Source organism: Mercurialis annua, linkage group LG6 (genome assembly GCF_937616625.2).
Source record: "Mercurialis annua linkage group LG6, ddMerAnnu1.2, whole genome shotgun sequence".
Taxonomy (NCBI): Eukaryota; Viridiplantae; Streptophyta; class Magnoliopsida; order Malpighiales; family Euphorbiaceae; genus Mercurialis; species Mercurialis annua.
Genome location: NC_065575.1, coordinates 4,661,360 through 4,673,527, shown reverse-complemented (window position 1 = coordinate 4,673,527; position 12,168 = coordinate 4,661,360). Strand labels below are relative to the sequence as shown.

Below are 12,168 nucleotides of genomic sequence, written 5' to 3'. Positions count from 1 at the left end.
CTAGAACACTCCGAAGAAAACAGAAAAACCAAGAACAATGAGCCAAACAATATGAAGGAGAAGAAGCGCCTGAGCAGCGGCGCCATTATTTCCGACCTCACAAAACCCTAACTTCGCCACCTTAGTCCCTGCGCACCATGCATCGCCACACCCACACCAATACGTAACGCCGTCGACTCCGCACACTGGATCAGTCCGAAAGCATTTCACCGGACAAGACGCGGTTCTTCTCGACTCCTCGCACGGATCAGTTTTGTCGTGATTATAACCGTCGTCAATGTGGTTTGGTAATCGGATCGGGTTGGAATCGGATCGAATAACTGGGATGAAGAATAGAGCAAGAATGAGGAAAATGAATCGGATCATGATTGGATCCTGATCCTGTAAAATGGGTTTGTTTCTGGATCAAATTCTGAGGAAAATGAATCGGATTTGATCCAGAAAAATGAAATTTGAAATAGGAATTACATGTTGGAGGAACAAAAGCTTAGCTAAAAGGTGTTGGCATTGGTTCTTTTTCATTCTCTATTCGACAAAAGCTATCGGATGCCAAATTTGCTTAGTTGTTACCGTTGCCTTATTCTTGCCTTTTCTTTCAATTATTCACCTAATGTGTTTTCTCTTATATTATTCTCAACAAGTCAAATTGAGTATTTGGTCCGTATACTATCGCTTCATTTTAATTTAGACCCTATATTATTATTTCTTTACTGTATAGGTATGCAATTTCGGTTTAAGTTTCTCTTAAATTCTAATAAATTTAGAAGATAAAGTTCATCTAATCTACACTTTTAATAAAAAAAATGAATGGTGTAAATTATTGTATATTAGATTAAATTGATATTCGCCATTCATTTTTATGAAAAATTTAGATTAAATGAACTTGACCTTCTTTTAAATTCATTATAACTTGAGGGAATCCCTAATTCATGCAGTTTTAATTTTGTAAACAAGTATTATTCTCTAATAAAAAAATATGTGTTGTTAATGCAAGCTCACTTTTTTTTTACTTTTATACTATAAATAGAAGTTTCTATACTATTATTTTATTAAAATTAAGTTCATGTACTTTTAATTTTATCAAAATTAAGTTTTTCGAGTGGATTCACAAATTTTTTATATTATTCATACGATTTGTTTACTAATTTTTTTATTAATATTTGTCTTACAATAATATATTATTTTTGATAAACATATATTTCATCCATTTTTATTTTTTAAAATTATGATAAGTTACACTTAAATGATTTTAGATAATTGTTATAATAGTAAATTAAAATTTAAACTATATTATTATTATTAATATATGAGTTAATAATTTTTATTAATTTAATTTTTCATTCATGATAAAATGTTAATAAGAATTATAGTTTTAGGAGTTCTATATGAAAAAATAAAAAAAAATAAAATTATTCAAAATAATTAAAATATAACTTCAAACAAAATATAGGAACTAAAGTTATAATTTTGTAGATATATTAAATTTATTGAAATGTCAATCAACAAGTGTCATGTTAAGGGTTGTAAGAAAATTTTATTCTTTTTTAAAAGATTTAATGTCTCAAAAAAAAATCCTTGACTTTTTAACCTTTTTTAGTTTCACCTTGACGTTATAAAATTGTCAATTATTCCAAATTCATACTTTTGGATTTTAATTGTACCCAATTTTATAAATTGGACTCCTTTTCATTTAAATTTATTTTAAAAAATCTTATAAATGACTTATTTGAACTCTTTTTCGTTTGAAAAATTCAAAATGAATAATTTATTTGAGCTTTTTTGTCAAAAAATTGAGACCCATTTAATATTTGCGGGTATAATTGAAAAGTAAAAGGTGTAAAATTTGGTACAATTTACTTTTTTTAACAATGTCGGGGTAAAATTACAAAGGGGTTAGAAGGTCGATATTTTTTTGGGGCATTAGGCCTTTTTAAAAAGAGTCCTATGACTTTTATAAACTTGTTGCTAAAATTGCGCACCGGCTTGTGAAATTCATGAGGCTAAATAGATTTTTTTACGTACATAAAATAATAATATATACTTACTTTTCATAACTTTAAATTTAAGTATATATCATCTTAATTGATTGAATTTATAATATATAATGAAAAAACTGAATAAATTAAATATGATAATTTCTAGTTAAACTTTGGTTGAATCCGAGCTTAAGAATTAAGTTCATTCGAGCTTATATAACATAGGGATGTGATGGAGTTGAGTTGAGTCCGAATATTTTCAAGTTTGAGCTCGACTCTAAATTTTGAAGCTTGAAACTCAACTCGAACTCCATCAAATTCATTTTAGGAGCATAAGCTCGAACTTGATTGAATAATTGAGACTCGATCTCGACTCGATTTCTATATAGATATTTGACAATTAAATTTTCATACAAAAATAAAGATCTCATTATATTTTTTAGAAAAATTAATAAATTGGAGATGGATAGCAAAATTGCGGTGGATTATTTGTCTAGCAATAAAAGAAATATTAACGGCAGCTGTAGCCTTTACTGTGCTATTCGAAACCTTTTGGCTAGAGATTGGATTGTTGTCATATGCCATATTTATAGGAGGGAAACCATTGCGCGGATTGGATGGCTAACTTTGGATTTATCCATCCTCTAGAGCTAATGGTTTACGAAAAGAGAAAATTAGAGAAAATACCCCAATTTGTAAAATAATTATAAATTTTACCTCAACAAGAAAACATTAGAGAAAATACATCACTCATTTATTTTGTACTTCAAGACATATCTTTATTTATTATAATACCTACTTTTTATTATTTTTTACTCCAAGCATCTTTTTTTTACTCTCAACCACTACTTGTCACTTTCACATGTCACTTTCACATGCTCTCTCTCTCTCTCTCTCTCTCTCTCTCTCTCTCTCTCTCTCTCTCTCTCTCTCTCTCTCTCTCTCTCTCTCTCTCTCTCTCTCTCTCTCTCTTTTCTTCTCCATTTTTTTGACCTGTATATTTTTTTCTTCCATTTTTGATTTCTTCTTCTTCTTCTTCTTCCTTCTCCTCTGCCGCCTCTCTGCCATTGCTCCGCCATCGCTCCGTCAGCTCTCCGCCATTGCTCCTTCGTCGTTTCGCGCTTTTTTATATCTAATTTAAGCGATTTTTTTAATTTGTGGTAATAAATACGATTTATTTTAATTTTAGATCTAAATAAACTTCTCTTGAATTTTTTCAACTTTAGATCTAAAATCTGCATAAAAACGATTTTATGATGAAAAAAATGATTTTCTGCAAAAAAACAACATTTGATTATTATAAGAGTATCACTGCATTATCATAACATTTGCAGAGAAAAATGCTTTTCTATAAAAAAAAAACAGTTTCTGATTATCATATGAGTATCACTGTATTATCATGTAGTTATCATAATATTGGAGAAAAAAAAAGATTGTTTACAGAAAATAATGTTTGATTATCATATTGTTATCATAACAATATCATGTCGTTATCATAACATTATCATATGATACCGGAATGATAATATTTATGGTACCTATATGATAATATTATGATAATATTTATGATACTATTATGATAAAACAGTGTCTGGTTATCGTATCAGTATCACTATATTATCATGTCGTTATCATAACACTGCAGTGATAACGATATGATAATGTAACTATATCTTTTATAAGAATAAGTTATGATAATAATATGACAGAGTTAATGATAATAGTATGATAACGTACGAAAAATAATTTACAAAAAAATTATGATAACGAGATGATAATATAACTGCTGCTTTTATGATAATGGAGTAAAATTATAATTATTTTAATTCCGAGAGTAAAAATATAAATATGGAAAAAAGGTGAGATATTTTTTGTAACTTTTTTTTGTTGAGGTAAAAAGTGCAAATATTTTTATTTTTTAGGTAAATACCTAAATTTCCCTTACGAAAATAGCTTTTCAAGCATTTTTCAGATTATTAATGAAGACATCATTAGAGTCTCTATTCCTATAATGTGCAGATTCCGCTAGTTTTTTTGGCCTTGACCTTTCTCTATAATAAAAAAAAAATTAATAAATTAAAGTACGATTAGGCTCGTTAGCTCATCAATCCAAATATTTTAGAGGTCAAATTTGATTTGGCAATTAACTCAAGCTCGACTCGATATGAATTGAGTCAATTTCAAGTATTTTTTTGAATCAATTTCGAATACTCGTGAGTTGGCTCAATTCGATTATACTCCCATATAACATAGTCGAGTCCAAGCTCGTATTTTGGCATAATTCGGACTCGGTTGTTATACATCCTAGTAAGTATCACCTTAGAAGAATCTATTGTTGCAATATATTTTGTTCGATTATAATGAGTTGGTTCTTGTTACTCTTATTAGAAAATGTCCAACCGAACAAGAAGAAGAAAAAGAGTTTAGATACAAAGGAGACTAAATTTGGAAATGCATAATCCATTCTATAAATAAATAAATTTGGTAGACTAATGATTGAAATAAAATTAACAAGTCCAAAAGCATCAACAGAATCCAACGAATTTCCAACAGGAATAACCGTTTCCAACTTGAAAATCTCCCTGACCATAGGAAAAGGTCATATTCTAATAATTAACCAACTTTTTCTAAATTAAGAATTTTAAAAACTATATTAATCCTCAATATTTCTCCATCTTTTCAAAATTTATCTCTGTTAATTTATAATCTTCAAACCCTCTCTTCTTCTTACCTCCAAAAGCTCGCCCATAATATATTCCGGCAGAACTTATTAAATCATGGGCGGCTGCGCGACCAAACCCAAGGCATCCGGCGAGATGGACCAGGCTCCGGTCAGCCCTAAGAATGTAACCGAGGCTGAGGTTGTTGTGGCTCGTGAGGTTAAAGCTGAGACTCCGGTGGAGGCGGAGGTGGCTACTGAGGAGAAGAAAGAGGAGGAGCAGGAGAAGAGTGAAGCTGAAGCACCGCCGTTGGTTGACCTCTCGGAGGCGAAACCGGAGGAAGCTGGTGAGCCTGCTGAGGAGCCAAAACCTGCCGTTATTGCTGAGCTTGTTTCTTCTGATGAGGTGGCTGTCTTGGAAAAGCCTGCGGTGGAGGAGGATAATAAGGTGGTTGAAAGTACTACTCCGGCAGCTGATGTTGCGACTGCCACGCCTGTTGTCGCCGCCAAGGAGGAGGAGAAGGAGGAGGAGGAGGAGAAGAAGGAGACTGAAGCGAAAATAGACGACAAAAGCGACGCCGTTCCGGTCACCCTTTGATGATGAGTAAAGTTGACTATTAGAAGTATACACAAAGCTGGCCATTCTACGTTGGATCATTTACACCAGAAAATTAAAAAAAAGAAGATAAAATGAACTGTAAAGATTGTTGATTCTTTGTGTCATTTAGTGAAAAGATTTGGAAAATTTTATTTTTCTAGTTTCTTGTTTTGTTTTTAAGTTTGAAATGTAATTTGGTAATAAATCATTGGTTGGTGTGTGTCTAGGATTTTGTTTTATTGCTTCTTGTTCTTTTTTTGTCATTCATGGGCGTTTTTGTTGTAAGCCTATTTGGCTTGTATTGACCTTCAATTTTTATCAATATATTTGGCATATATCAAAGATTCAGAAATAAACAATAAAAATTTTATCAATTTATTTGGCATATCTTTCCATGTTTTATAGTGTTTGGCACAGCATTAATATTGAGCTATTTTTCAAATATTATAATTGTTCGACAACATTCTGCTAGAATCGTGAGTTTAATTTTTTCCACAAAAGCTTTTTTTCTTCTAATTATAAAAAGAATTGGAACGACATTTATGATCTTCACATGCCAGCTGTTTTCTTGAAAAACTCTTACCGAGAACGTTTGATATTTTAAATTAATGAGAAACACTATAGGTAGGAGTGATAAAAAAATTACTTAATCCAAATTAACTCAATTAAACCTTCTAGTTTGGTCAGTTGGATTAACAAAAAAATTCAATTTATATCTTATCAACCGAATTAATTAAATTAACCGACTAATTAAGTCGATTAAATTTTACCTTTTTAAAATTTTAATTAGTTCAGTTAGTTTAGTTAAAAATATAAAATAATCTAATTTTAGTTAAATAGGTCTAGTTTTTAACCGAATTAACCGTCTGGGCGCACACAACAATAGGAAATGCGAATCCAAATTCCTTTTAATTTATAAAATCAACCGTTATTTTGGGACATTTAAAAATGGGCCATTTGGGTGATTATAGTTGCTTGGCTTCATAGCAATTAAACAGAAGAAAATCAAGTGAGAAAGATTGACATTTCACATTCACAAGACATGAAATTTTGATTACCATTTTCGAAATTACAATAAAAAAAAACAACAAAAAAGGAGCTAGATTATAGAACTGAATTTGTTGTATATTCAGCTGCTACTGCATTTTTATCAAAATCAGCAGCAGCAATTCTATCTTCATTCTTATGATTATCCTTAACTGCCACCATAACTAAAACAATCAACAATGGATAACTAATTGTAGTGAGTGACCAATTTATAATCAATTGGGTAAGCAATGGAACTTTGTGTGTATCAATTTGCCAAGCTACAGCTGCTCCTGCACTCTGTACACCTTTGTAGAATCCGACATACCTGCGAATTACGGAATCCATAATACTATTAATTTAGAGTTTTTATATTTTTTTATTTCACATTCTGATTTTTTTTATTTTCCTATAGAATTTTTCTTTCTCAAATTATACTTATTTCTATTATTTTGATGTGACAAATTAAGATCCTCCCAAACTATGTTTACCCCGAAATGATTTTTTTCCAAAATATAATAAACAAAAACGTAGGAAAAATATATGAATTACTATAAAATTTATGATCATTAATGAAATAAATTGAATGAATTTAATCAAAATTCAAAATTATAATACATAATAATCTATTCATGATTTCATAACCATAAGTAAAATTAGATTTTAAAAGTTCGCAATTTTAACAAAACATATACTAATACAATAAAAATACAACGTTAAAATTTGTTTGTGGCCAAAATTTCTTAAGTTTTTCTTATAGGAAGAAGATGTCTAATTTTGTTATTTATGGAAACGATTTTCGTTTGATTTAAAAAAAAAATCGGACACGAAAATAATTCGAAAACTAAAAAGTACAGCTTCTTTAAAATTTTCGTGCATCAAATCAAAGGCCCGGAGTTGTAACTTGTAACCAACTAGTAAAATAAAACTAATAATCAAGCTATGCACAACAGGTTGAACTTAATAAACAAAATTTAGTCAAAAATGAAACTAAAAACCAGCTAATTAAAATTACCTGCTAAGAATCTCAGAGTCATCAGCCAAAGATCCAATAATCCAATAAACCATACTCTGAAACATAGCATCCAACAACCCATAACTAAAGTACAACACAAACGGACCAGCAAACTCCGAACCCGAATCCTTAAAATCCAGCTTCGCCGGCAGAGTATCATGAGAATATCCCAGCTGATTCGCCAGTCCGCCGCCCCAAATAACACTCCCAACAACCGCCACAATTGCAATCCCAAAAAACCCTCGTTTTCTCCTACTCTCGAAACTAAAATCCAAAACCCAACCAATTCCGACCGAACCCAACATCTGTGCTCCCCAGTAAAACACATTGTTCAACCCCCTTGTCCGTAAATTAAACAGCGCGCCGTTAACGTTGTTAAACTGGTAACTGTAGAAAAAATTACTTGCCCAAGCTGCCGGAACTATTAACAGCATTTTCCAATTTAGAAACAGTTTTATAATCTCAACTACCTCCGTTGAGACTTTGGAGTATTTGATGTTCGTGCAGTTTGTTCCGTCGTCTCGGATGACTTTACTCGCCGGAAGAATGGCTAGAGAGAGGAGTGTTCCGGCGGCCATAAAGCACATGAATCCGATATAAGTCGCGTCGTTTACAGACGCCGCTTCGGTTCTGTGGTAATTCAGAAAAAACGGAATTAAACCGCCGATTACACCGCCCATGTTGAAGATACTCCAGAAGAGTGAAATGTACGTGCCTTTCCGATCCGGCGGTGGGTACGACGTCATGATTGCACCCTCTCCAGCCCAGAGTAGGCCAGCGCCGACGCCGAGGATTCCACCGGCGATGATGGCGAACGTTTGTTTTTGGAAATGGTTGTAGTAAAGGAAAGAACCGGCGTATAATACGTAAGTGCTGCAACCAGCGGCGAGGGTTAAGCGGGGACCTAAAATGTTGTATATTCCGCCACCAAGGATGCCAAAGACGGCGAAAGTTGTGTATAGTGCGGTGTTGGCGTTGTTGGCGGCGGTTGCGTCAATCTGGCCACCGCCACCCATGCCGGAGAGGGCGTTGAACATTCCGGGACAGCAGAAACATACGAACCCGATTAGAGTGACTTGAATTAGCGGCGAATTGTATCGGAAAAGTGATTTGTTGGGTAATTTAGTGGCGGATTCTTCATTGCCGTCGAAACCCATGTAATTCAGATGTTTTATGAGAGATTTTTGGGTTCGGAGGAGAAGAAAAAGATTGAGATTTGCGAAGATGAGGGGTTTTAAGATTATGATTAGGATTTTGAGGAATTTAAGGACAAATCTAAAGATTAGTTGTAACAAACTAGTAGACCACGGAGTGAGATGATGGTGATGTTAGAAATTAGAATAGAATCTGCAGGCCGTGATTCATTAGTATATTCAATCTATTTTTTGAAATTAGCTATCAGGATAATTAGAACTATTTTGATTTTCTAAAAAAATATGAAGAATATTTAAATTAATTTATTTAACAGTAAAAATTAAAGAACAAACGATCACTTCACCCCCTTATCTTGGCACAAAGTATCAAAAACGTACAAAGTAGAAAAACCGGATCACTTTTACCCTGAACTTGTCAAAACCGGGTCAAAAAACTCCTATGCTGATGTGGCATTTTAATTGGAGAGTGGATTTAAAACCCATTAATCCTAATTAAATACTCATTAATCATACTTAAATACTCATTAACCTTAATTAAATCAGGGGCCTTTAAGATTTTTTTTTTACAATTTCCGGCGAGGAGGAGCTCCTCCTCGCCGGAACCTGCTACTGCTCGTTGGCATGTTTGCGGCAACAAACTGATTTTTTGGTTAAAAGCACAAAACAGTACTTTACAATTTTGTTAAAAGAATTTAGCCTTTAAAAAAAATTGGTGAGCTATAAAAATATAATTTATATAGATCCTTCAGCAAAAAAGTCTAAATTTAATGAGATGCATCTCTAAATTTAAAAGGAAAATGTTACCATAATGAGTATAATAAATTAAAGAAGAAAGTACCCTCATTTACTATTTTTAAAATTTATTTAACTTTTTTTATAAAATATCACATTCACACTTAAAACAATTTACACTTCTAATTTTATTTACAAAAATACTAAAAAAAACACCTGAGACACCTAAAAGCCGGGAAAATACCACCAGTGTCTCGCCAGAAATTTTCCCGTTCACCGGAATTTGACTTGTAAATTTCCCAGCCAACTGCTCGATCAATAGTGGTCGACAACGCGGTCAACATGTGCGATGTGCACTGTTGACCAGTAAACTGTTACTTTGTTGGCTTTTTATATTTGGAGACGTTTTAAGTGTTTATAGGTGTATCATAAGTGTTTTTTCGGTATTTTTCAATGTAATTTGGGTCTTTAATTGTTTTTTTTTGTGTTTTTTGGTAATATTTTATATATGTTAGTATGTTTTTAAATGTATAATTTTTCTATATTTTTATAAATATTTTTCGGATAGTTTTAAATAAAATTGCTAAATTAAATTAGTAAAATTTAGATTCTACAAATATAAAATTAAATTTTATTTCATTATTTAAAATCAAATATCCGTTTATTTTGTTATGGTTGTTCAAACCGCACTCAAATTCAGTTTCGTTAATTGAAAATTAAAATAAATTTTGTTAAATCTCACATTTAATAATTTTTCTAAAGTTAATAAATAATATTTAACTAAATAATATTATATTTTTTAAGGTAGTTATAAAGTAAAAGGACAACTTATTAATTTTATAATAAAAATATAAGATTCATAAGGAGATAATTAAAAAAATTATATATAACAGAGTCTACTTAAATTAAATATTAATTAGAATAATATTTAAAATTTATTATTCATGTTAAATATGTGAATATAATACTACAAGATCGGAATTAAATACGACTAAAATCAGAAATAATATTTATTTAATTCAGTGTTAAATTTATAGAGAATAAAAGGTACCGATTAACAAGAATCAAAATGAATCCATCAAAAAGAAAACAAGAATAAAAATGAAAACACTGATAAATCAATCTAAATACTTTGATATTAAAGAATCTTAATTAATTAATCCATCATCTAAAGTAAATTTTTATGTGAGTTATTGACTTTTAATTCCTGAAACTTATCCAAGATTTAATGCAATATAATTCATAAAAAAAAAAATCAATGCAATATTGTCACCAACTTGACTATAAGCAATGTGATTACAGGTGAAGACAAATTAATTATTTTTCTATTTTGAAAGAAAATTAATTATATCTTTGTGATTATGGTTGGCTTGATGTTGTAGAATTTGTCTAGAATTATTGAATGCAGAAAGTGACAGAAATGGAACCTTTGAAATTGTAGATCAACCTCTAGATGCCAGAAACGCAACTCCATAAACAAGAAGGATCCCCCGGCCAGCCGGCCGGCACCAAGATTTACATTCAAGGTTATTAATAATTTTAGAATAAACTTACTATAAAATTTCTTAAATATATTATAATTAATAATTCAATATTTTTTATTTTAAAATTTTAGTTTTCAAATTCTACTAAATGGTTACTCACTTTTAATTTTATTAACTATTTGACCTAGGGTACTAAATCGTTAACGAAATTAAACACGAGGGACAAAATCGTTAATAAAATTAAAAATAAGATATTAAATTGTTTGAAAGTAAATACCGCAATTAAATGAGGGATCTAATAGTTAAAGTGATAGAATATTAAATAAAATTAATTTATCAATTTATTTTTAGGTTAAAAATTATAAATGGTTTTGATTCGATTTTTAAGTGTTATATCAGTATTTATGGATAAAACATGTTAAGTTAATATTGATATGATTAATATGTGATAAAATTTAAAATTATTTTTAGAATAGTTGTAATTGATAAAAAATATACAAAATTAAATTAAATGAGACTATTTTCAAAAGTATTTATAAAAATTAACGTCCACAAAAAATAGAAATTTTGAAGATATTAAGCGGTTAAAGTATTTTTTAAAAATTCATTTCGTATATCCTTTTGACATACGAAGTGAATTTTATTAAAATTTTCGGACAGTTGTATGTACATGTATGACTGTCTATTCATTGTTTTACCTTGTTGATTGTCCAAGACAAAGCAAAAAATTAAGTAGCAAGGCCTAATGACCAGGGGTGAGCACGATTCATGTGGTGAACTAGCCTGAAATCAAATCAAAACTAAAAATTAGAATTTTTATAAATTTTAATTTTTTTTCTTGTAAAACTATAAATTTTAAGTTAAACAAAACCATATTAACAGCTTTAATCAATCCACTTCAATTTCGGTCCGGTTTGATTTTGCGTTTTCGTCCGATTTTCGCTTACTCCTACTAATGACTATTTAAATTCAATTTTTTTATTCATTATCGGTTACAATTAAAGTTTAAATGTTTATAATTTTGTCTTATTTTCAGGGTATTTTAAATTCTAATATGTCCCAAATTATATTGATGGTGAAAACTGGAAGCTTGCAATGGCAAAAGGATAGAAGCATTTGATTCCATAAAAGATATTTGGATGTGTCTATAAAAATAGCAGACATCAAATATCAAATGTACACTAGATATTGCTAGGTATATATAGACTTATTTATATTAATAATAGTATATATTTAGTGCTATTATGATCTGACAAACCTAGTTAAATGATCTAATAAAATTTATTAGGCTTTAAAACATCAAATTAAGTTATGAAATTTTAATTGGAAAAAAGGTTATGAAATTTATGAGTTCAAAAGAGCTATGAAATTTATATTATATAAAATCGGATTGTTTTTTCTAATTTTATGGTGAATAAATTAGAAAAAAAATACCAGGTTAACATGTAGTTAACCTACCGATATATGTTGTTTCAAAAAAAAAAATTAAAAGTAAAAAGTTTTTTTAAAAAAACCCTACCGATA

The 12,168-nt window shown here is 30.2% G+C and overlaps 2 protein-coding genes across 2 annotated transcripts; both read right to left on the bottom strand.

Annotated features, from left to right (window-relative positions):
* LOC126687467 (uncharacterized) lies at window positions 1-4,566 on the bottom strand. Its single transcript, XM_050382030.1, has 2 exons — window positions 4,489-4,566; window positions 1-381 (listed from the first exon to the last, which is right to left on the bottom strand). Exons 1-2 carry the CDS (start codon window positions 4,564-4,566, stop codon window positions 1-3), a joined length of 459 nt encoding a protein of 152 aa, XP_050237987.1.
* A 1,692-nt stretch (window positions 4,567-6,258) lies between these two features.
* On the bottom strand, window positions 6,259-8,647 carry LOC126685700 (UNC93-like protein 1). Its single transcript, XM_050379626.2, has 2 exons — window positions 7,275-8,647; window positions 6,259-6,587 (listed from the first exon to the last, which is right to left on the bottom strand). The coding sequence occupies exons 1-2, from the start codon at window positions 8,429-8,431 to the stop codon at window positions 6,338-6,340; spliced, it is 1,407 nt and encodes a 468-aa protein (XP_050235583.1). The 5' UTR covers window positions 8,432-8,647; the 3' UTR covers window positions 6,259-6,337.
* Between the last annotated feature and the right edge of the window lie 3,521 nt (window positions 8,648-12,168).